The 26,283-nt window shown below is 44.3% G+C and overlaps 1 protein-coding gene across 8 annotated transcripts; it reads left to right on the top strand.

Moving 5' to 3' along the window:
• LOC110499139 (autism susceptibility gene 2 protein homolog) lies at positions 1-26,003 on the top strand. Of its 8 annotated transcripts, none has more exons than XM_021576071.3 (17): positions 1-2,195; positions 6,401-6,565; positions 18,055-18,090; positions 18,208-18,237; positions 18,349-18,397; positions 18,565-18,925; positions 19,114-19,334; positions 19,572-19,891; positions 19,997-20,038; positions 20,191-20,289; positions 20,391-20,459; positions 20,690-20,728; positions 21,224-21,295; positions 21,532-21,688; positions 22,184-22,267; positions 22,367-22,556; positions 22,753-26,003. In XM_021576071.3, the coding sequence occupies exons 1-17, from the start codon at positions 1,887-1,889 to the stop codon at positions 24,323-24,325; spliced, it is 3,816 nt and encodes a 1,271-aa protein (XP_021431746.2). In that variant the 5' UTR covers positions 1-1,886; the 3' UTR covers positions 24,326-26,003. The 8 variants fall into 8 exon arrangements, with proteins under 8 accessions (XP_021431746.2, XP_021431743.2, XP_090068769.1 ...); XM_021576068.3 differs by having other exon boundaries at positions 20,376-20,459; XM_090212643.1 differs by having other exon boundaries at positions 18,547-18,925.
• The last annotated feature ends 280 nt before the right edge of the window (positions 26,004-26,283 follow it).

Genomic DNA, 26,283 nt, shown 5'->3' with positions numbered 1-26,283 from the left:
ATGCGCAAAGGGGATTTATTTACCCCGTCTGCAAATGATCTGACAAGTTCAATTAGGGAGAATTATATTTTATCTTGCCACAGATTCAAATGATTGTTTAACTTCATGTCATAGCTTGCAATAATTATTATTTTGAGGAAACTCGAATTTTGCTTCTACAAGTTACTATGATATTCCTTCTTAATTGGCTCGATAACATTATCGGAGAAAACAAATTGTATAAATATGGCAACCACTCTCTTACTGTGAATTTTTTTAAAGGCTAGTTTCCAGGCCTTTTGTGTAGGTTTTAAGTGGTCATTGGTCTAGAGATTTTAGCTTGACCTGGCAACCCTGACCCTGATAGGCGAGGACTCGCTGAGGCGCACAATGCACATTGACAAGGGTTGTCTCACAGATCTTTACATTTCATATTTGTTTCCAAATGAAAGGTCGTTAGAGAATCGTTCTATTTTGTTTGTACTTGAAGACTGGTTACGATATTTGGTTTAACCGGAAATATCGGCAAATAATTCAACTTCCCCGGACACAAGTGGATTACACTGTGGGCCGCTGAAGGAGTTATCCTGCCAGGGGCTTGGTCGATACCCTCCTTGATGGAACTCAAGACCGCGGCTTCAGTAGGGCCTTGAATAATTTAGTTTTTAATGGTTCTGGAGCAAAAACAAATGAGTGTAGGGAGAGACATCGATAACACACGAATAGTGGGTGACTAAACAGTCACAATATAACGTCAGATTTAGTGTATAAAAAAAGGTACAGTTTGGATTAGCTAGGTATCTACATTAGCTCGCTACCCAACTACGGCTAGCTAGCTACGTCTTTCTTTGATAATTCAACCATTCGTATTGGGCCCATCGTCAGGCTGGAGAAAATGTTCGCTTTTACTGTCAGCTCCAGGGTAACAGCTAGTTGTGGATTTTGTGCTAATCAATACTTTGGAAGGTATTTTAAATAATGTTTTTATTTACTATAACGTTGTCTACTCCGTGATAATTAGCTACATTGCGTTTGCAATAAACTGGCTAGACAATTATTTAACTAGCTAGCTAATACTAGCATAATAAAGCACTTGAATACATTTAACGTTAGCTAGGTAGCAACTACCAAGTGAACATAATTCTTATGTATGGCTAAAGTTGGCTACAGAAACAGTTAATCAAACTGTTTAACTAAAATGCTTGGAATACTTGTGGATGCACTAAATGAGCTAGCTATATAGATGCTTTAAATTGGCAACAAATGATCTTGCTCTGGTGATTTGGCCGTGGCAGGTAGCTAATGTTATCGTTCGTTAGCTAGTTATCATTGGCTAATGTGCGATTTGGCTAGTTAACTAGGTTAGCTAATTTGTCAGCTCGTGCCGAAATTGTAATTAAAACGAGATGGGGTGTATTTACATTGTAGCAATACCTCAGTAAATGTAACATTCGTATAAAATAGGCGTTTTTAGTGAATAACAACAAGCAAGTTAAGTTGGACAGCTAACTAGCGTTAGTCCTTTTTATTTACATACGCATATTTGGTTGTTGGTTTGCCAGCTAGCCTTCTTTGAGACTGCGAATTAGCCATGTATTGACAGCTTAACTTGGATATACTTCTGCTGAGCACACTAGCTAATACCACCAATTCTGGAAATAAAGATTTAATCTTCGTGAATTGACATGACAGTCAAATTTAGCCGAGAGAAAGGCACAGATGCCATTCTGTCCGCAAAAGACACTAGTTAAATAGACTAACGTTACTTTTAACGCCATTTTAAACAGGGGCTCCGGTGTGGGCCTTTGTGGTGGTGTTTAACTTTTGGCTAAGGAAAGTGCCTTCGACTGGGACGGATTTTTAAAAGTGCCTTAGGTCAGACTGGGACTGGTGCTGTTTGTTTTGACATGGAAGGTCCGAGTCAAAGCAGTGGGTTCAGACAGAGCCGACGCTCCCGTTCTCAACGAGACAGAGAGCGGCGCAGGAGAAGAGTAGACCTTGCTGAGCAGCGGGCCACATCGCCCTCCTCGGGCTCGGAAAAGGAGCTTTGCGGGCCAGGATCTGTACTCGTTCCTGGAGGTAGAGAATGTCGACCCGGGTTTGCCGGCCCCAGACACAGGCCTCCTCGTCGGAGGAAGCGCAAGTCGGTGTACTGTGAGGAGGACATCATCGATGGCTTCTCAATTGCCAGCTTCAACAGCTTTGAGGCCCTGGAGGTAAGTCTGTGTATTTCCTTATGTGAGCACAATCCTACCCTACAACAATACTCAGATAGGATGGACTTCAACTGTATCTAAATAACATTTGTCAATGGTCTCCACAGATGTGAATTGTCCTCCCTCAATCTCTACTTTAAACCCCCTAGAGTCGATTCCTGTGGCCCTGCATACATCTAATTAGCATAATAAAAACTACAATTAAAATTCAGTTTAAGTTAAAGATATGTTTTTTTTTGCATTGGAAGCATTCTCAATCAACCGCATCTGCCGATGTTACACTTCCGCATCTGTGGTGAAGGTTGGCAGAAGTAGAGTGTGTTGTCAGGCCATGAGACATCCTGAAAATCGTTGTCACGAAAACCTATCATGATCCCTCTATGGAAAGATGTGACTCACAAATCCGATGGCGTTCAAGCAAGTTGGGACTCATCTGAAGTCGGTACAGCCGATCTGCCAACTTCTGTCTGTAGCTTCCGAACAGTTTGGGCTACTGGCAACCTACATGTTGGTTGTTTTGCTCTAGGACACTCACAAGACTCATCTGAAGGTCCCCTTACCAGTTAAAAAAAACGAATGGAAGTATATATGGAGATTGTTTACTGCCAAAAATAAGGGGTCAAATCTTTTAAAATACTTTCCTGATCTTATCTCTCAGATATAAGACACACTTCAGAACAAACTTCATTTTAGAATAAAAAAAAAAAAGATCTGTTTGTCCATGTAGTGAATCTGTTATTCAATGTGTTTGTATGGGCTAATAGCAGTTCATCCAATTGCTTCTTGTAATCTTAACATTTGGTACATAATAACAGCACAATTGCCAGAAATTAGCCTAACATTCATTTTTTTTAATGTTCATCCAAGTTTTTCTTGCTCAGAGATTTCGAGATCCTCTGTCCAACTTTCAAAACTCAAACTCTCCTGTCGGAGATATCTATAGTTATGCACATGCACAAAGGAGACTTATTTAACCAATAAGGCACGAGCGGGTGTGGTATAAGGCCAATATACCACGGCTAAGGTGCCTTATTGCTATTTATAAACTGTTTACAACGTAATTAGAGCAGTAAAAATACCTGGGTGGTTCGAGCACTGAATGCTGATTGGCTGAAAGCTGTGGTATATCAGACCATATACAACGTGCATGACAAAACATGACTTTTTACTGTTGTAATTACATTGGTAACCAGTTTAGAATAGCAATAAGGCACCCCTGGGGTTTGCAGTATATGGCGAATATACCACTCCTAAGGGCTGTATCCAGGCACTCAGCATTGCATCATGCTTAAGAACAGCCTTTAACCGTGGTATATTGGCCATATACCATACCCCCTTGTGCAAATGATCTGGCAAGTTTAATAAGGGTGAATTATCTTTTCTCTTGCCACATTCAAATGTACTTTTCCACGTCATGTCATAGCTTGCAATGGTAAGGCTAAATTCAAATTATCATAGCTAAATGATCCTTGTTATGACCTTAAAATAATTCCATATATAGTGCATTCAGATCCATTTACTTTTTTTCACACGTTGCTACGTTACATCCTTATTCTAAAATGTATGATTTTTTTTTCATCCATCTACAAACAATACCATAATGACAAAGTAAAAACTGTTTTTTAAAAACATTTTTGCAAATGTGTAAAATGTTTTTATTTACATAAGTATTCAGACCCTTTTGCTATAAGACTCGAAATTGCATCCTGTTTCCATTGATCATACTTGAACCACCAAGACTCTTCCTAGAGCTGGCCGCCCAGCCAAACTGAGCAATCGGGGGAGAAAGGCCTTCCTCAGGGAGGTGACAAAGAACCTGATGGTCACTCTGACAGAGTTCTTCTGTGGAGATGGGAGAACCTTCCAGAAGGACAACCATCTCTGCAGCACTCTACCAATCAGCCCTTTATGGTAGAGTGGCCAGATGGAAGCCACTCCTCAGTAAAATGCACATGACAGCCCGTTTGGAATTTGCCAAAAGGCAGCTAAAGACTCTCAGACCATGAGAAACCTGATTCTCTTGTCTGATGAAACCAAGATTAAACTCTTCGGCCTGAATGCCAGGCATTCAGCCAGCTACCGCTCATCACCTGGCCAATACCATCCCTACAGTGAAGCGTGAGCTTGGACTTTAACAGAGCTTGAGAGGATCTGCAGAGAAGAACAGGAGAAACTCCCAGATACAGGTGTGCCAAGCTTGTAGCGACATACCCAAGAAGATTCGAGGCTGTAATCGCTGCCAAAGGTGCTTCAACCAAGTACTGAGTAAAGGGTCTGAATACTTGTGTTATTCACATTTTTAATACATTTGCAAATATGTCTCCACCTGTTTTTGCTTTGTCGTTATGGGGTATTGTGAGTAGATTGCGGGAAATCCATTTTAGACTAAGGCTGTAACGTAACAAAATGTGCAAAAAGTCAAGGGGTCTGAATACTTTCCGATTGCACTGTAGCTTAGACAGGGCTTAGACTGTAGAGGCTTAAAAGGACAAGTCCCACCTTGGAACTATTTTGGTAGTCTCCTCACACCTCCAGGTGTGAATCAGTTGTAGATCGAGTTTCCAAAAATTCATAGTTCATTTACACCTTGTACACTTAGGTGAAGCAATCGGATCAACAACCACAATGAAAGAAATCAGATGCAATGATATTCTATGATGCGTTTCTTAACAACCTTAATTATTTGTCGATTACAAATAGGCTATGTTTATTAATCTGCTCGTCATTAGACCAACAATTCTTGTTGACTTGAAACGCCACACAATGCAGAATTTCAGGATTAGAATGTGATATGGCATGCTCTGAGGCGTTCAATGGCACCAATCCAGTATCCATGCACTGACCCATATGTCGACAGATCCTTCAAAGTGTAGTTTCTAAAACATGCAATGTCATTGTAACAGGAACTTATTGACCAATCTGAGTCATCTGTAGGTTCCCTTACCAGTTCAGGCATCACTGACTGCTATTCATTTCCCCCGAAACATTTCTCAGTCAAGGCTTCCTCATTTGTTTGTTTTTTTGGTCAATTTCAGTGGTAGGAATATCCTTGGTGGTTGTCAAGGCAGAACATGGGCAGCGAAAACCTGTGTGGGAAATAATGGGGAGCCAATCAACAAATTGTCATTGTTTCAGTGAACCTAATTGTTTTGTACTGCTTGTTTAACTTATTGGCGCACCCATCCCGTTAGCGGGATCATTTTCGTCAACATCCGCTGAATTGCAGAGCGCCAAATTCAAATTAAATGACTAAAAATATTATATTTTCATGAAATCACAAGTGCAATATAGCAAAATACAGCTTAGCTTGTTGTTAATCCACCTGGCGTGTCAGATTTCAAAAAAGCTTTTCGGCGAAAGCATGCCAAGCGTTTATGTAAGGACATCTCTCTCAGCAGACAAAACATTACAAACAGCTAGCAGCCAAGTAGATTGGTCACGAAAGTCAGAAAAGCAATAAAATGAATCGCTTACCTTTGATCTTCGGATGTTTGCACTCACCAGACACCCAGTTACACAACAAATGTTCCTTTTGTTCCATAAAGATGATTTTTATATCCAAAATACCTCCATTTGGTTGGCGCGTTATGTTCAGAAATCCACAGGCTCGAGCAGTCACGACGGGGCAGATGAAAATTCCAACTAGTGTTCGTAGAAACATGTCAAACATTTTTATAATCAATCCTCAGGTTGTTTTTACAATATATGATCAATAATGTTTCAACCGGACGATAGTTTCTTCAATAGGACAGAGAGAGAAAATGTCTGCTCCACTCTGTTGGCGCATGCAAAACGCTGCTGGCACTCAGCCATCCACTGACGTGCTAATTTTTCTGAATAAAAGCCTGAAACGGTCTAAACACTGTTCACACCATGTGGAAGCCATAGGAAAAGGAATCTGGTTGATATCCCTTTAAATGGAGAGAATGCGTGCAATGGAACAGAGCTTTCAGGAAAAACAGCACTTCCTAGTTGGATTTTCCTCAGGTTTTCGCCTGCAATATCAGTTCTGTTATACTCCGAGACAATATTTTGACAGTTTTGGAAACTTGAGTGCTTTCTATCCTAATCTGACAAGTATATGCATATTCTAGATTCTGGGCCTGAGAAATAGGCAGTTTCATTTGGGTACGTTTTTCGTCCAAACGTCAAAATACTGCCCCCTACACTCAACAAGTTAACACTGGGATGCATCTTCTCTCCAGATGGACTGCTCCATGAAGCCTACCCAGCGTGCCGCCATGCTCATGGGAAGGGGGAGCAAGAGGAAGAGGGGCCCGGAGGAGAATGGTAAAAGGCCCCTCTCAGAGCCCGAGGAAGGGGCCCCACCTAGCTTCTCCCGCAGCTGTTGGAAGAAGAGAAAGATTGAGGTAAAGGTGCACCGCATGAGATACACAGGTGTTATATGTAGTTGTCATGTCACATTTGGGTTTGAAAGTAGCTTATTTAAAGGCAGCATTTGCATGTCTGGTCTGGATCCTGTTGGTCTTGTTTGTGGGAACTAGCTGGCCGAGCTCAAATATTCAGACTGAAGTCATCAACTTGTAATGGCCTAGAGGCCTAGTGAGAGCATTAGCTGGCTACACACACTTGTTGTTGAAGAGTAAAACTTACTAGTGACATCTTTTTATCACCCTGATGGCTGAGCTTGTGATGAATCGATGGTGATTTATTAACTCGAGGTCAGACAGACATGAGGATCATTTCAAGTTGCTAAATACCATGTTGCTGGGTAAGCTATATCTAGAGTACTGCTCTTTGAAACCAGATTTTCATGTGGTGTGCATCCCAACCTAGTGACCTTTAGCCTACACAGCAAGTGAATTTGGAAATTCAATGGTGTTGTCAACTATTTTCGTACTGAAATTAGTGATGCACTGATATTACTTTTTTTTGTTTTGTTTGAATTTCGTGGTATCCAATTGTTAAGTAGCTACTATCTTGTCTCATCGCTACAACTCCCGTACGGGCTCGGGAGAGAAGAAGGTTGAAAGTCATGCGACCTCCGATACACAACCCAACCAAGCCGCACTACTTCTTAACACATCCAACCCGGAAGCCAGCCGCACCAATGTGTCGGAGGAAACACCGTGCACCTGGCAACCTTGGTTAGCGCACACAGCGTCCGGCCCGCCGCAGGAGTTGCTGGTGCGCGATGAGACAAGGATATCCCTACCGGCCAAGCCCTCCCTAACCCGGACGACGCTAGGCCAATTGTGCGTCGCCCCACGGACCTCCCGGTCGCAGCCGGTTACGACAGAGCCTGGGCGCGAACCCAGAGTCTCTGGTGGCACAGTGTTTCCTCCGACACATTGGTGCGGCTGGCTTCCGGGTTGGATGCGCGCTGTGTTAAGAAGCAGTGCGGCTTGGTTGGGTTGTGTATCGGAATAAGCATGACTTTCAACCTTCGTCTCTCCCGAGCCACTGTGCCACCCGGGAGGCCTTGACTTTTTTGACCGATAACCAATATTTTCCTTCCCCAAAAAAACGATAACGATATTTAAAATTTGAGGTGCCTTTTAAGCATTCTAGTACAGTTAAATACACTGCTCAAAAAAATCAACACTAAAATAACACATCCTAGATCTGAATGAATGAAATATTCTTATTAAATACTTTTTTCTTTACATAGTTGAATGTGCTGACAACAATCACACAAATTATCAATGGAAATCAAATAGTGTAGTGTGTGTGGCCTCCACGTGCCTGTATGACCTCCCTACAACGTCTGGGCATGCTCCTGATGAGGTGGCTGATGGTCTCCTGAGGGATCTCCTCCCAGACCTGGACTAAAGCATCCGCCAACTCCTGGACAGTCTGTGGTGCAATGGAGCGAGACATGATATCCCAGATGCGCTCAATTGGATTCAGGTCTGGGGAACGGGTGGGCCAGTCCATAGCATCAATGCCTTCCTCTTGCAGGAACTGCTGACACACTCCAGCCACATGAGGTCTAGCATTGTCTTGCATTAGGAGGAACCCAGGGGCAACCGCACCAGCATATGGTCTCACAAGGGGTCTGAGGATCTCATCTCGGTACCTAATGGCAGTCAGGCTACCTCTGGCGAGCACATGGAGGGCTGTGCGGCCCCCCAAAGAAATGCCACCCCACACCATGACTGACCCACCGCCAAACCGGTCATGCTGGAGGATGTTGCAGGCAGCAGAACGTTCTCCACGGCGTCTCCAGACTGTCACGTCTGTCACATGTGCTCAGTGTGAACCTGCTTTCATCTGTGAAGAGCACAGGGCGCCAGTGGCGAATTTGCCAAACGTCCTGCACGGTGTTAGGCTGTAAGCACAACCCCCACCTGTGGACATCGGGCCCTCATACCACCCTCATGGAGTCTGTTTCTGACCGTTTGAGCAGACACATGTACATTTGTGGCCTGCTGGAGGTCATTTTGCAGGGCTCTGGCAGTGCTCCTCCTGCTCCTCCTTGCATAAAGGTGGAGGTAGCGGTCTTGCTGCTGGGTTGTTGCCCTCCTACGGCCTCCTCCACGTCTCCTGATGTACTGGCCTGTCTCCTGGTAGCGCCTCCATGCTCTGGACACTACGCTGACAGACACAGCAAACCTTCTTGCCACAGCTCGCATTGATGTGTCATCCTGGATGAGCTGCACTACCTGAGCCACTTGTGTGGGTTGTAAACTCCGTCTCATGCTACCACTAGAGTGAAAGAACAGCCAGCATTCAAAAGTGACCAAAACATCAGCCAGGAAGCATAGGAACTGAGAAGTGGTCTGTGGTCACCACCTGCAGAACCACTCCTTTATTGGGGGTGTCTTGCTAATTGCCTATAATTTCCACCTGTTGTCTATTCCATTTGCACAACAGCATGTGAAATGTATTGTCAAACAGTGTTGCTTCCTAAGTGGACAGTTTGATTTAACAGAAGTGTGATTGACTTGGAGTTACATTGTGTTGTTTAAGTGTTCCCTTTATTTTTTTGAGCAGTGTAGTTAAAACACACATCTCAGTGCAAGAGGCACCACTACAGTCCTTGGTTCGAATCAAGGCTGTATCACATCTGGACGTGATTTGGAGTCCCATAGGTCGGCGCACAATTGGCCCAGCCTCGCCCGTGTTTGTCTGGAGTAGGCAGTCATTGTCAATAAGAATTTGTTCTTATTAACGGACTTGCCTAGTTAAATAAAGATCACACATCAAAAAGTTATTTTGTTGGCATTTACCTAGGCCCCCATTTAAAAGTAAAATATAATCAAAACCTATTTATATCACTTACTTGCTGTGCTGTTTCATTGTTTATTTGTTCAGTCATTTCATTCTCAACCAGGATTTCTATGGAACGATGTTTGGGTCTTTGCATGTCAAAAAAGATGCACGTCAAATAACACTATTTGACGTGTCAAATAAGTTTGTCGACCAATCAGGACCTGAATATGATTTCACGTCACATAATAATTTAACGCGTTCATACATTTTTTTACGTAGTTATTACACTATCACTCGTATTTCATATGTCACAATGAGCCATCGATATGTATGCTATGATACTGGTAAAGTTGTCTCGCGCACCTACAGTGCTTGGTCATAAAAAAGCTAGCTAGCTCATGGATGCAAACAATGTTCTTCCCCAAAAACATAGCAAAACGACAATCTGTTTCAGTAGCTATAGTTAGTTAACTAGCAAACTATATAGCTAGGTGTCATCTAAAATAACCCAGTTTAAGACAGTTCTTATTTGATTAATGGTGGTCAGACCCATCTGAAGCTAGCCACAATAAGGATTAGCCACAATAGTGGACTTTGCGGTTAGCCTTCAAAATTAAAAAAGTATGTCATTGACAGTGATGCAAATGAAAACAAATAGTAGAATTGCGCCATCATTGAATAGATCATGCTAAACGAGGTTGGAGTGTTATATAAAATCAACAAAAGACAATAATTTGTTAATTTGACATCTGTAATCACACTAGATGTATTATGCTGTAGAATGGCTCACTGTATGGCTTTCACTGTACAGCCTTACCTATGGATTGTGGATCAATGACATGGGGTATCAGTCTACTCAGTGACACCCAGAGAACATTAGCATCGTAGCTCTTATTGCGGGACTCTGAAACAACTGTGAATTGAACAACATGTATTGTCAACCTATGTGTATGGAACACTATTCCTGAGGAAAAACACTACTGCATGCATGTTTTGGAGTCTAACTCTGAGGAAGACGTTGGGAAAAAATATCTTGGGTATTGAGTAGAGGTCGACTGATTTTTATGATTTTTCAACACAGATACCGATTATTGGAATACCAAAAAAGCAGATACTGATTAATTAGACAATTTTTACATGTAATAATGACAATACCAACAATACTGAATTAACACTTTTATTTTAACTTAATATAATACAGAAATAAAATCAATTTGGTCTCATAATTAATTAAACATGTTCAATTTGGTTTAAATAATGCAAAAACAGTGTTGGAGGCGAAAGTAAAAGTGACATATGTGCCATGTAATAAAAGCTAACGTTTAAGTTCCTTGCTCAGAACATGAGAACATATGAAATCTGGTGGTTCCTTTTAACATGAGTCTTCAATATTCCCAGGTAAGAAGTTTTAGGTTGTAGTTAATATAGGCATGATGACGCGTTGACTATTTCTCTCTATGCTATTTGTATTTCATATACCTTTGACTATTAGATGTTCATATAGGCACTTTAGTATTGCCAGCCTAATGTCGGGAGTTGATAGGCTTGAAGTCATAAACATCACTGTGCTTTAAGCATTAAGAGCTGCTGGCAAATGCAGTAAAGTGCTGTGTGAATGAATGCTTACAAGCCTGCTGCCGCCTACCACTGCCCAGTCAGACTGCTCTATCAAATATCAAACCATATACTTAATTATAATATAATACACACAGAAATATGAGCCTTTTGGTAATTTATATGGTAAAATCCAGATAACTAAACGTTTATTTTTTCAGTGAAATACCGAACTTTTCCGTATTTTATCGAACGGGTGGCAAATTAATTACGGTCTTTGTTAGGAAGAAGTTGTTCTCAACGAGCCAGGCTGCCCAAACTGCTGCATATACCCGACTCTGCTTGCACTGAACGTAAGAGAAGTGACTTTCTCTAGTGAATATTGCCTGCTAACATGCATTTCTTAACTAAATATGCAGGTTTAAAAAATATATATACTTTTGTGTATTGATTTTAAGGAAGGCATTGTTTATGGTTAGCTACATTTGTGCAACGATGGTGCTTTTTTTCACAAATCCGCTTTTGTTAAATCATCACCCATTTGGCAAAGTTGAAGTAGGCTGTGATTTGATGATAAATGAACATTTATTATATCAAATCAAATTTTATTTGTCACATACACATGGTTAGCAGATGTTAATGCGAGTGTAGCGAAATGCTTGTGCTTCTAGTTCCGACAATGCAGTAATAACAAGTAATCTAACTAACAATTCCAAAACTACTGTCTTGTACACAGTGTAAGGGGATAAAGAATATGTACATAAGGATATATGAATGAGTGATGGTACAGAGCAGCATAGGCAAGATACAGTAGATGGTATCGAGTACAGTATACACATATGAGATGAGTATGTAAACAAAGTGGCATAGTTAAAGTGGCTAGTGATACATGTATTACATAAGGATACAGTCGATGATATAGAGTACAGTATATACGTATGCATATGAGATGAATAATGTAGGGTAAGTAACATTATATAAGGTAGCATTGTTTAAAGTGGCTAGTGATATATTTACATAATTTCCCATCAATTCCCATTATTAAAGTGGCTGGAGTTGAGTCAGTGTCAGTGTGTTGGCAGCAGCCACTCAATGTTAGTGGTGGCTGTTTAACAGTCTGATGGCCTTGAGATAGAAGCTGTTTTTCAGTCTCTCGGTCCCAGCTTTGATGCACCTGTACTGACCTCGCCTTCTGGATGATAGCAGGGTGAACAGGCAGTGGCTCGGGTGGTTGATGTCCTTGATGATCTTTATGGCCTTCCTGTGACATCGGGTGGTATAGGTGTCCTGGAGGGCAGGTAGTTTGCCCCCGGTGATGCGTTGTGCAGACCTCACTACCCTCTGGAGAGCCTTACGGTTGAGGGCGGAGCAGTTGCCGTACCAGGCGGTGATACAGCCCGACAGGATGCTCTCGATTGTGCATCTGTAGAAGTTTGTGAGTGCTTTTGGTGACAAGCCAAATTTCTTCAGCCTCCTGAGGTTGAAGAGGCGCTGCTGCGCCTTCTTCACAATGCTGTCTGTGTGAGTGGACCAATTCAGTTTGTCTGTGATGTGTATGCCGAGGAACTTAAAACTTGCTACCCTCTCCACTACTGTTCCATCGATGTGGATAGGGGGGTGTTCCCTCTGCTGTTTCCTGAAGTCCACAATCATCTCCTTAGTTTTGTTGACGTTGAGTGTGAGGTTATTTTCCTGACACCACACTCCGAGGGCCCTCACCTCCTCCCTGTAGGCCGTCTCGTCGTTGTTGGTAATCAAGCCTACCACTGTTGTGTCGTCCGCAAACTTGATGATTGAGTTGGAGGCGTGCGTGGCCACGCAGTCGTGGGTGAACAGGGAGTACAGGAGAGGGCTCAGAATGCACCCTTGTGGGGCCCCAGTGTTGAGGATCAGCGGGGAGGAGATGTTGTTGCCTACCCTCACCACCTGGGGGCGGCCCGTCAGGAAGTCCAGTACCCAGTTGCACAGGGCGTGGTCGAGACCCAGGGTCTCGAGCTTGATGACGAGCTTGGAGGGTACTATGGTGTTGAATGCCGAGCTGTAGTCGATGAACAGCATTCTCACATAGGTATTCCTCTTGTCCAGATGGGTTAGGGCAGTGTGCAGTGTGGTTGAGATTGCATCGTCTGTGGACCTATTTGGGCGGTAAGCAAATTGGAGTGGGTCTAGGGTGTCAGGTAGGGTGGTATGGTCCTTGACTCGTCTCTCAAAGCACTTCATGATGACGGAAGTGAGTGCTACGGGGCGGTAGTCGTTTAGCTCAGTTACCTTAGCTTTCTTGGGAACAGGAACAATGGTGGCCCTCTTGAAGCATGTGGGAACAGCAGACTGGTATAGGGATTGATTGAATATGTCCGTAAACACACCGGCCAGCTGGTCTGCGCATGCTCTGAGGGCGCGGCTGGGGATGCCGTCTGGGCCTGCAGCCCTGCGAGGGTTAACACGTTTAAATGTCTTACTCACCTCGGCTGCAGTGAAGGAGAGACCGCATGTTTTTGTTGCAGGCCGTGTCAGTGGCACTGTATTGTCCTCAAAGCGGGCAAAAAAGTTATTTAGTCTGCCTGGGAGCAGGACATCCTGGTCCGTGACTGGGCTGGATTTCTTCCTGTAGTCCGTGATTGACTGTAGACCCTGCCACATGCCTCTTGTGTCTGAGCCGTTGAATTGAGATTCTACTTTGTCTCTGTACTGACGCTTAGCTTGTTTGATAGCCTTGCGGAGGGAATAGCTGCACTGTTTGTATTCGGTCATGTTACCAGACACCTTGCCCTGATTAAAAGCAGTGGTTCGCGCTTTCAGTTTCACGCGAATGCTGCCATCAATCCACGGTTTCTGGTTAGGGAATGTTTTAATCGTTGCTATGGGAATGCAATGCAATGCAATGCAATGCAGGACAAGCTAGTTAACTTAGTAATATCATCAACCATGTGATTGTTTTTTCTAAGATAAGTTTAATACTTGCTAGTAACTTACCTTGGCTCCTTGCAGCCACAGGTCCTTTTGATGCTGCAGTCGCGTAACAGGTGATCATCCTGCCACGCAGTCTCCTCGTGGATTGCAATGTAATAGAGGTCGACCGTTTAATCGGAATAGCCGATTAATTAGGGACGATTTCAAGTTTTCATAATCGGAAATTGGTATTTTTGGAAACCGGTTTGGCCATTTTTACACCTTTTTTTTATTTAATATTTTTTTAATTAGGCAAGTCAGTTAAGAACACATTCTTATTTTCAATGGCGCCCTAGGAACGGTGGGTTAACTGCCTCATTCAGGGGCAGAACGACAGATTTTCACCTTGTCAGCTCGGGGGATTCAATCTTGCAACCTTAGTTAACTATTCCAACGCTCTAACCACCTGCCTCTCATTGCACTCCATGAGGAGACTGCCTGTTACGCGTATGCAGTAAGCCAAGGTAAGTTGCTAGCTAGCATTAAACTTATCTTATAAAAAACAATCAATCAATCATAATCACTAGTTAACCTCTAGCGACGAGCAATCCCGTATCCGGGAGCGTAATCATAGTCTCAAGCTCATTACATAACGCAACGTTTCCTATTCATGAAAATCGCAAATGAAATAAGTATATTCCAACACAAGCTTAGCCTTTTGTTAACAACACTGTCATCTCAGATTTTCAAAATATGCTTTTCAACCAAAGCTACACAAGCATTTGTGTAAGAGTATTGATAGCCTAGCATACCATTAAGCCTAGCATTCAGCAGGCAACATTTTCACAAAAACAAGAAAAGCATTCAAATAAAATAATTTACCTTTGAAGAACTTCGGATGTTTTCAATGACGAGACTCTTAGTTAGATAGCAAATGTTCATTTTTTCCCAAAATATTATTTGTGTAGACGAAATAGCTCCGTTTTGTTCATCACGTTTGGCTAAGAAAAAGACCGGAAAATGCAGTCACGTACAACGCCAAACTTTTTTCCAAATTAGCTCCATAATATCGACAGAAACATGGCAAACGTTGTTTAGAATCAATCCTCAAGGTGTTTTTCACATATTTATTCGATAATCTATCAGTGGTGGCAGTTGGCTTCTCATCAGAAGCAAACGGAAAAATACTGCAGCTGGAGATTACGCAATAATTGCAACGGAGGACACCAAGCGGCCACCTGGTAGATGTAGTCTCTTATGGTCAATCTTCCAATGATATGCCTACAAATACGTCACAATGCTGTAGACACCTTGGGGAAAACGTGGAAAACGTAAGCTGACTCCTAGCTCATTCACAGCCATATAAGGAGTCATTGGAATGAGGCGGTTTAAAAAAATGCGGCACTTCCTGATTGGATTTGTATCTGGGTTTCGCCTGTAACATCAGTTCTGTGGCATTCACAGACAATATCTTTGCAGTTTTGGAAACGTCAGAGCGTTTTCTTTCCAAAGCTGTCAATTATATGCATAGTCGAGCATCTTTTTGTGACAAAATATCTTGTTTAAAACGGGAACGTTTTTCATCCAAAAATTAAGAGCGCCCCCTATATCGAAGAAGTTAACTACACATGGTTGATGATATTACTAGTTTATCTAGCGTGTCCTGCGTTGCATATAATCGATGCGGTGCGTATCGTTGCTCCAATGTGTACCTAACCAAGAACATCAATGCCTTTCTTAAAATCAATACATAGAAGTATATATTTTTCAACCTACATATTTAGCTAAAAGAAATCCAGGTTAGCAGGCAATATTAACCAGGTGAAATTGTCACTTCTCTTGCGTTCATTGCACGCAGAGTCAGTGTATATGCAACAGTTTGGGCTGCCTAATTTGCCAGAATTTGACATAATTATGACATAACATTGAAGGTTGTGCAATGTAACAGGAATATTTAGACTAATGGATGCCACCCCTTACATAAAATACAGAACGGTTCCGTATTTCACTGAAATAATAAACGTCTTGTTTTCGAGATAGTGTCTGGATTTGACCATATTAATGACCTTAGGCTTGTATTTCTGTGTGTTATTACATTATAACTAAGTCTATGATTTGATAGAGCAGTCTGACTGAGCGTTGGTAGGCAGCAGCAGGCTCGTAAGCATTCATTCAAACAGTATTTTTGTGCGTTTTGCCAGCAGCTCTTCGTTGTGCGTCAAGCATTGCGCTGTTTATGACTTCAAGCCTATCAACTCCCGAGATTAGGCTTGTGTAACCGATGTGAAATGGCTAGCTAGTTAGCGGGGTGCGCGCTAATAGCGTTTCAAACGTCACTCGCTCTGAGACTTGGAGTGGTTATTCCCCTTGCTCTGCATGGGTTACGCTGCTTCGAGGGTGGCTGTTGTCATTGTGTTCCTGGTTCGAGCCCAAGAGCAAGGAGAGGGACTGAAGCTATACTGTTACACTGGTAATACTATAGTGCCTATAAGAACATCCAATAGTCAAAGGTTAATGAAATACAAATGGTATAGAGAGAAATATTCCTATAATAACTACAACCTAAAACTTCTTACCTGGGAATATTGAAGACTCATGTTAAAAGGAACCACCAGCTTGCATATGTTCTCATGTTCTGAGCAAGGAACTTAAACGTTAGCTTTCTTACATGGCACATATTGTACTTTTACTTCTCCAACACTTTGTTTTTGCATTATTTAAACCAAATTGAACATGTTTCATTATTTATTTGAGGCTAAATTGATTTTGATGTATTATAAAGTGTTAAATAAGTGTTCATTCAGTATTGTTGCAATTGTCATTATTACAAAAAAAGCGTTAAACTAGACATCGGGCCGATACCGATGTTGGCATTTTTAGCGAATATCTTTCGATTCCGATATGTAAACCACATTTATTTTTCATATTATTTTTCATATTGTGCATCCCTACTATGTACATAGGGAAGCAGTCTCTAAGGTTCAGGGAAGGGTACTGGGTGGAGGCTGGCTAGTGGGGTGACTGCTTAACAGTCGATGGCCTGGAGATTGAAGCTTCCAAGACCCAGTTGCACAGGGAGGGGTACAGACCCAGGGCCCTGCGCTTAGTGATGAGCTTGGAGGGCACTGGTATTTAAGTCAGCTGTAGTCAATGAACAGCATTCTTACATAGGTATTTATCTTGTCCAGGTGGGATAGGGCAGTGCACTGGTGTTGTCTGTGGATCTGTTGGGGCGATATGTGAATTGTAGTGGGTCTAGAATGTCAAGTTGGAGGTGATATGGTCCTTAACTAGCCTCTCAAAGCACTTCATGATGACAGAAGTTTGTTCTTTGGGGCAATAGTAATTTAGTTAAATTACCTTTGTTCCTGTACCCAGGAAAGCAAGGGTGGACATCTTGAAGCAAGTGTGGGACAACAGACTGGGATATGGAGAGATTGAGTATGTCCGTAAACACTCCGGCCAGCTGGTCTGCACATGCTCTGAGAACGCGACTTGGGATGCCGTCTTGGCTGGCAGCCTTGTGAGGGTTAACACGCTTAAATGACTTACTCACGTTGGCCACGAAGAACAAGATTACACAGTCCTCGTGATCGCCTGGAGCCCGTGTCGGCGGCGCAATGTTTTGTTCGAAACAGGCGAAGGTCTTTAGTAAATCCTGGAGCAAGGCACGACTTTCCCTTTATAATTTGTGATTGGCTGTAGTCTCATGTCTGAGATGTTGAATTGTGACTCCACTTCGTCCCTGTACTGTCGTTTTGCCTCCGATTGCTTTACGGAGGTCGTAACTGGTCTGTTTGTACACGTCCATGTTCCCAATCACCTTGCCATGGTTAAATGCGGTGGTTCGCGCGTTCAGTTTTGCGCAAATGTTTTTTTGGGTTTGGATAAGTTCTAATCATCAGTGGGAACAACATCCTCTATGCACTTCCTGACGAACCTAGTCACAAAGTGAGTGTATACGTTGATACTGTTCTCAGAGTCCACCAGGAACATTTCCCAGTCCATGTGAACAATCTTAAAGCATAGATTCTGATTGGGAGAGTAGCAATGATCCATGGTCCGTGTTCCACATGTAGCATAGGAGATGCATTGATTAGTTTCGGTTGCATTTTCCTCGGATTTCCTTTAATAAAAGTCCCCAGCTACAATAAATGCGGCCTCCAATACTTTTGCAAGGCACTGTGTGTTGAAGGTGAATACCATCAATCTTACATATTAACTGTTATAATTGTTTTAGGGTGGGGGCATCCTCTTCTTGGAGACTGGCTACATCGTAAGTTTCTTTATACTTCTATCAATTACAATACATAAGATGACCACAGCTGCCTCCTATAATTGTAGTTTATGAATGTTGTGGCACACCTAAATGTTGCTTTTTATGTTATTTTAGTGTGACACAGAGAGCGAGTCAGCAGATAAGGTGGGTACTGTTTGCATCAAACGGAATACAATTATGATTGTTGGAAGAGCAGTGTTTTTCCTGCTTATTATTGGGTTTAGATTTATTTGTTTTCCTCATCTCATCCCCTAGGCCTCCGACAGTGACATGGGGCCAATATTCATTGTCAGCACAAGGAAAGGTAAAATGCAGTTCTCTTCTTCCCTATCTGTATGCCTTTGCTTTATAAATATGCTCTCGTCATTTGGTGTTTCTTTTTTTTATCCCAGTATGCACTTATTTCATAATATGTGGTGTCCTTTCTTTTTTCATGTTTTTGTTTAAGTGCAGTTCTTTCTCACCCTGTAGTTTTGGAACCTATCCCTGTGAGCATGGCCTCTATGGGCAAAGGCTGCCCTACACTTCCGCTGCCAGGCCGCTGTGGCCTCTCCCGGCTGGCGGTCACCCCGCGTGTCTCTGGCCTGGAGCGCAGCCAGGAGAGGAGTCTGGAGCCGCCTTACCCTGAGCCCCTGTCTACCTCACCCTCCTTCTCCTGCCTGCCGTCCCTCTCCCCGGCCATGGTCGCACGGCCCGGACAGCTCAACGGCAGCAGCGATGGCCTTCGCCACAACGCCCACCACAACCCCAGCCCGCCGCACTCCAAACACAAGTCCTTCCTCACCTTCCCCGGACGACACCCATCCATCTACAGCATGGGCATCAACAACAGGTCAGTCACTGCCAGATCTGCCTAATAGTCAGCATTACTACTGCAGTACCAATACTACTTCTTCAACTTTTATAAAACAACTGACAACTCTTTTTGACTTGCCTGGTTAAATAAAGGAAAACATTTAAAATCAAGACTGCTGACTTAAGAAAATTTATATTTTCTAATAAACTTTTCTCTCTCCTTAGGAACGGTACATCAGTCAAGCCCCCATCCTCTTCTGCTGCTTCTTCCTCGTTGTCTATACGACCCCCAACTCCCTCTTCCAGTATGTCGATGTCCCTAATTAGAGGTCCAGGGTCATTAGCATCTCTGCGCCCCCCTTCACGTGCTGGCTCTGGTGCCATGTTCACCCCCTCCCCTGGGCTTCCTCCTCCACCTCCTCTCCTCACTTCCCACTCAGGAGCAGGTACTGTACATTTGGCACCAATGTGTATTGCTATTCACCTTTTTTCACAGCCTTAGTCAGATGTTCAGCCATAATTGCAAATCTGTGCGTTTTTTATTTACCGATCAGGTCTACTACTGGCTTAATTTGGGTTCTTGGACAGCCTACTGTCAGTGTTGTAAAATTAGTTATTTGGGCTCCATATCCACCTATTTAAAATATATTCTCTATTCCTCTCCATCTGTCCCACTACTGCAGACCAGGACCTGCTGCGCCAGGACCTGCTGCGCCAGGGCCTGAACTCTCACTTCCTGGCCTCGCAGGATCGCGAGGGCCGCCGCAGCGTACCTGGGGCTGAGCTCAACGGTGGCGGGCCAGGCCTCTCTACTCCCGGTGGTCCATCGGGGGCCAGCCCCAGCTCGGGCTCCTCAGGCCGCTCCTCCCAGGCCCAGCCCGGAATTCAGCCCCTGGCCTTCCAGTTCCACCAGCACAACCACCAGCACCAGCACACACATACGCACCAACACTTCACCCCCTTCCTGCACCCCACTCCCTCCGCACCACCGCCTCAGCACCTGGTAAGTGATTACATTCTACCCTGTCAAATTGGGTTTCACAGAGCAGCTTCTGCTTTGAAATGCCAGTGTTGTGAATTTGTCATGAATTGGCTTTTTGTGTTTTAGTTTGACAAATATGGCAAGATGGAGGGACTCTACAGAAACACTGTGAGTTTACGTTTACATGCTCCAGAATTGGTTTGGTTATACGTTGCTGTGGTGGTTGTTGAGATTAATGTGGTAGGACTTAGGCAGAATGGGGTCTGGGGAGTGTAGTTTTAACCAGCCTCTGCTTGTGTGTGTGTGTGTGGCTGATTTAGTTCTTCCCACAGTACCCTCCTCCCCCAGTGCCAGGCATCCAGCCCGTGCTTCCTCCCAATGGGCCCTTCAGCTCTCTGCAAGGAGCCTTCCAGCCTAAGGTGAGTGGTGCTTTAGCTACATAAGTCAGTGGATGATATGTCATGTCGTGTCTGGATGACAAACTGTTTGCTGTGTTTTGATGCAGCCCCTTGTCCCCCAGGGAACAAGTCCTGAGATGACAGCTCGACTGGGGGTTGTACCTCACCACCTGCAGCCCAAAGACCCCAGGGTAAGATGCACAGTATAAAATGGCCATTTTGGAATATATGATGCCTATGGTTACAACTGAAGCTTGTAGTCTAGGATTGAGCTGGGATCGATGGACAATGCACATGCCTCTAAAGGCATTATGTGCAAAGACTTGGGCCTAGTAGTCAGTGCAGGACAGTGTGAATAACAAATAGTAAAAAGAGTGGAGAATCTTAACAAACATGGTTTACTATTCTTTCTTTTGTTTAGCTAACTGATCCATTTGGGACATCGTTGAAAGTCAGTAATGTAAGCAAAGCCAGATGCTTCATCATCACTTGAATACTTCATTTTTGAAAGTATTATGATACTGTACAGCTTTTTTTCTTATTCACTTTTGGTCATGACTGCTACATTTTAAAAATATTTGACTAAATGCCCTTGCACACCGTGTCTGATTTCTTCCAACTTTTGGCACACCTACTGTGAAACTCCCTGCAACTTTCCATCATTACTCATCTCAGAATCAGAAGTAAAAAAATATATAAAAAAAGGTTTTATTCGTCCAGGAAAAATAAACTGACCCATAATATATTGGTAATTACTGACGCTTGCCTTACTAAATTGTACCCCCCCCCCACACACATATACACACACACAATTCTCATGTTGATGCCGTGCCAGATGAACATTTCATATGGCAGACATTAACACCATCGCATCTGACTCTGTGTGCAAAGGCCTTGAGTCTTACTGCAAGCAAAACAGGGTCACCGAGTCAATAATGTGTTTTTGTCTACACAGAAACCAGGGAAGTGGTGTGCTATGCATGTACGTGTGGCGTGGATGATTCTGAGACATCAGAAGAAAGTGAAGGTGGGACTTTTTTTTTTTATTAATTTTTTTACTACAATTCAATCTGATCCTGATCAATTGTGATTTTTATCAAATAAGTAGAAAGTATTTCTCATTTTAATTTGACCACTGAAGCATCTCAAACATTATCGGATGTGATCAACTCATCCCCCAAAAATAATAGATACTGGTCAAGTTGTCCATGTTTATTGAAAAAGCTATGGTCATTGCATTGACTGACCACTGTCCTCTCTCAGCTGATGCAGGCTGATCCGCACAAGCTGGACTTCCGTAACGAGATGTTGGCTCGTCTTCCGGGCTCCGGGGGCCTGGGTACACTAGGGCCCCTTGGTGGTGGTGGCCTCCCCTCTGCCCACGACCTTAACCGACCTGCCAGCCTCTTTACAGCCACTGGTGGGTGCTTGTTTTGTGTAGCAAGATATGTTTGAAGAAAACATGCTGCAATTGTATTCACCATAAGGATAAAACTATGGGCTTTTTCAAAACCTCAGGCACAGAGGAAAGATTCCTTGACATTGCAAATAGTTAGTCAATTATTTATCATTTTTAGTCTAATTTTGTCCCCCCCATCAACGCTCCACCTCTTTCCTCACTCCAACTGCGCTCTTGGGTAAACAACTGTTTCAAAGGGCGCATCTGTACCACTTGCACCCTCAGTAAACACTTCTCGTTTTGATTCACCCACTCAAGGAACTGATTTGCCTACTCACAGGTCACTAAAACACCTTATTAGCCAAGATATTACATTTAAAGCGTACTAACTCTTCAGCATGTGACTCTAATAGGCCCCAGTGGGTCTGAACACTAGTAGTGAATATTGCCAGAGGTCTTATGCTGTAAGGCTTGTGTCCGCGCATCAGTCCAGATGTTTATATACTTGTGTTGCAGATCCGTACGGCCGCTCACCTCCGTTCACCCCTCTCGGAGCCCTGGGCTCTGGTGCCTTTGGGGGACTTGGCAGCCCTACGCTGGGTGAGTCACCATTTCTCTTCCTCAAAAAAGATGCATAGTTTGTCTTTACTCCTTTGTCCTTACTCTCCACTAAAATGACTAACTTTATTCTGTCTCCAGCTAACAGCTCTGTGTTTGGCCACAAGGAGCCTCCTGCCGTCGGGGGCTTACCCAACCCTCATGACCCATGGAACCGACTGCACGGTGGGCCTCCCCCCTTGGCTGGCCCCAGTTGGGCCAAGGGGGCTGAGAAGAGGGACGAGCGTGACACAGGGAAGGACATTATTCACATCAAAGATGAGAAAGACAGGTGAGACACAACAGCCTCGACTCTAGTTTATCGACTTAGTTCCTAAATTTGCTGTTTGCACTCTTGACTTATCTTTCTATAATATTTTTCTGTCTGATTCTGTTCTGTTCATTACTCTTAACAATTTCAATACTGGAATTGATTTGAATGCTGAATTTGCATACCTCTCCCCAACCATCCTCTATTTTCTTTTCAGAGACAATATGCTATATGGTCGTCAACCTGTGCGGATGTCTCCAGTGGCCCCGGCCCTCACTCTCCAGCAGCACCGCGGCAGCACCCCTGTCTCCCACATCAACGGGCACGGGGGCCCTCTGGGAGGCCCCAGCAGTCTCACTGAGGATCTGACACGCAGAGATGGAGACAAAAGGCTGCTCCTCTCGGTCTCCTCCAGGCCACCTCCTCTAGGCCCTTCATCCTCAGCAGCTGCAACAGACAGAGACAGACCTCGCTCCTCCTCTTCCTCTGTGCTGACGACTCCACCGCCCTCTGGACTCGGCGCCCCCTCCCCCTTGGATCTGTACCCCCGTCAGCAGCCCGCAGCGCTGCACAGCCTACACAGCGAACCCTCTCACTCATCACAGAGAGAGGGAGGCCCCCCTGCCTCATCCTGTTCCTCAGCCACGGTCACCTCTCTGTCCCAGGGTAAGAAGCCTGACCGAACCAACACCCCGGTGCCCAAGCCTCCCCCAGTCAAGGTCAAGGAGGAAAGGAAGGAGGAACCAGAGCTCGTGCCAATCTCCTTGCCGCCGCCTCTGCCCCCCAACTACGACAGGCCCAACAGCCGCCCTCACCACCGCTCCGCCACCCCCTCTTCTCTCTCTCTGACTTCCACGTCCGGAGTGCCCCTACCTCCTCCGACCCCGCACAACCCTCATCATCATCTCTCCCTCCTGGAGCGCTCTCGAGCGCAGGCTGCCATTGAGGCCTATCTGGGGAGCACACAAGGGGGTGGGGGGATAGTAGTGGGTCCAGGGGGGGAGAGGTTCTCCACCCACCCCCATGGCCCACCCCAGGGGCACGGCCAGCACCCCCACAGCTTCCAATGGGACCCATGGAGGGAGCTGGCTGCCCAACAGCAGCAGCAGCAACGCCGAGAGGCCATGGCCCTGCGTTCGGACCCCCACCTGGCGCTGCGCTCTGACCCCCACCTGGCCCGGCTGCTCCAGGCCCAGCACGCCCAGCGCTTCCTGGAGGCCGAGAGGGCGGCAGCCTTGGCAGCAGCTGTGGCTGCCAACAACCCTCACCACCACCCTCCTACCTCTACCTCCTCGGTCCGCCAGGAGTTTGGCCTGATGGCCCACCACTTTGACCGCCCTCCTCAGCTGGGGCCCCCAGGTGGCGGCCTCATGGATGAGCAGCAGCGCGCCCAGATCCTAAGGGAAGACTTTGAAAGGGCACGCTACTTCGGGATGCACGCTCACCCGCACCTCTCGGGCTCCCACCACCCACCGGGTTCTCACGCAGCCCACCTGGAGCAGCTGCACGCCGGGATGCTCTCCCACTCACATCTCCATCAGCCTGGAGCCTCCAACTCTTCGCCCCACCACCCCAGCCTCTACTCCCGCCTGGGGCCTCTCCACACTCACCACGTGCCCAATGGCATCCTTGCCAAGACCCCTGCTGGCCTGGTGGGGGCACTGTCCGTAGGCGCCCCCCCTCCACTCATTCCATCTGTGACAAGCAGGTCTTCCACCCCGACTCGTAGACTGGGTGGGCCGGGGGACTTGGCACTGTACAGCTCTCACAAAGAAGGCGAGTCCAGATAGTACAGGAACACACCGTAGGAGTAGTAGGGAAATGTCAGGATTACTGTGCTGCTCTCACTGTTTCCTGTAAGATGGAACACCTTTTAGGAACTACAACACACACAGCTTACTCAGGCTCTAGACCAATCACGGTCTCAGCTCCCCCAAATGGTGTTGCTGGTTGATTGGGTCGAAGGCGGTGAAGGGAAGGGATACGGAGATTTGTCAGGGTGACTCAGTACATTTATCCACAATGGTTCTATCAGTGCAATTTTAAGGTACATGGTTTATGTGCATCCTGGTGTGTTATTTTAAGGTTGTTTTTTTTCCATTTGAGAAATCTATAAAATGATAGCTGTATGAAGAGGCGGAGGCTTTTCCAATTGAATATGATCAGGTTTGAAGCAGGCTTTTTCAGGTTGGGTAAGATGAACTCCTAGAGAGATGTGCATATTTTGTACATGTGAATGGTTCATCCTCTCATTCTAAGTAATGAGATCTATAAATCCCTTTGCATAAATCAAACATGTTGGGCTGTTTTCTGGATGAGAGCTGAAGAATTATGGTAGTACATAGTGCTGGGACGATACCAAGGGGCAAAATATTTTTCCATGGCAAAAATTAAAACACACAGCAGACAACTCTTTGGTCTGTTAAAAACCTGCCATGTGTAAAATATTGTGTGCTATAGCTTGGAGATAATTTTTTTACTCTGGATAACAACAATGTTTGTTTCCAACATTTAGGGCTATTTGTCTAAAGTTTAATCCGCTTCGTGTTTTGTTTTCTTGCCACGATACTAACGAGTATCGTGACACTGGTATCGTCCTGGCTCTAGTAGTATATTTCTATGGTTTTATTTTTTTTGTGTCCTCTTTTATTGTGAAAAGACTGTAGATTACCGATGAAACTTCTAAAGATTCTAAATCGATAAAGAACCATAGGCTTCTGTACTTCGGTTCTCCGCTCCTCACAAAAAATGACCCCGCTACCCTCAACTTCACCACTCCTCTGTGCTCTATGAACCTCTGTTCCAGCTCTTGTATTTAAAAGAATGATGTTATGAACTATGCGGCCAAGGTGGACAATGTCTAAAACTGAAACTTTCCCATTCACATTTCTGACTCGACATTATGAGCAGGACCAGTAGTCTAGTGAAATTGCCTTTGTAATTATTATTATTGTTAACATTAATTATCTTCTATAATGATAATAAATATATTCACTGTTTTTTATGTTATTTGTCATTGTTTTCAGGTATCACGAATGCACTCCCCTGTTAGTAACAAATTAAAGTTGTTCCAGATCAGGCAGTAAAAGTTTTGTATGACTGAGAAAGGAAATGCTTGTGAACGTGAGTAAGACACAACCATAAAAACCTCTGGCCTCTTCATGGATCAGATCTTTGAATACACTGAGAGGGAGCTTTGTGTTTGTTGTCGCATCACATTTTGGACTCTGAACGCCTGCCGGCAAGTCATTTTCACAGGGATGTTCCATGAGCAGATAAATTATGTACGTGGAAAAATGGGACATCTACTGGACGACTGAGAAAAGAATCCGTAGACTTGTGCGTACTACACATGACTGGACTGAGAGGAGGAAAATACATTTGGGTCGATTATTTTAAGACCATTTTATACCTTTCAAACCCCTTCTAGAGACCACAAAGATGAATTATTAAATGAATTGTTGGTTACTTGATTGTGTGGGTCTTGTTTGTTTTGGTGCCTAAAAGAGTTCAGCCACTTTATTTTATTTAACGAGGCAAGTCAGTTAAGAACAAATTCTTATTTACAGTGATGGCTTAGAAACAGTGGGTTAACTGCCTTGTTCAGGGTCAGAATGGCAGATTTTTACCTTGTCAGCTCGGGGATTCAAACTAGCAACCTTTCGGTTACTGGCCCAACGCTCTAACCACTAGGCTGCTACATGCTGCCCCCTGACCACATATACTTAGACGTGGTCATATTGTTATT

This window comes from Oncorhynchus mykiss, chromosome 20 (assembly GCF_057628025.1).
Source record: "Oncorhynchus mykiss isolate SJ-2025 chromosome 20, ASM5762802v1, whole genome shotgun sequence".
Lineage (NCBI taxonomy): Eukaryota > Metazoa > Chordata > Actinopteri > Salmoniformes > Salmonidae > Oncorhynchus > Oncorhynchus mykiss.
The sequence above is the reverse complement of the archived record's forward strand: the minus strand, read 5'-3'. Positions and strand labels throughout refer to the sequence as shown.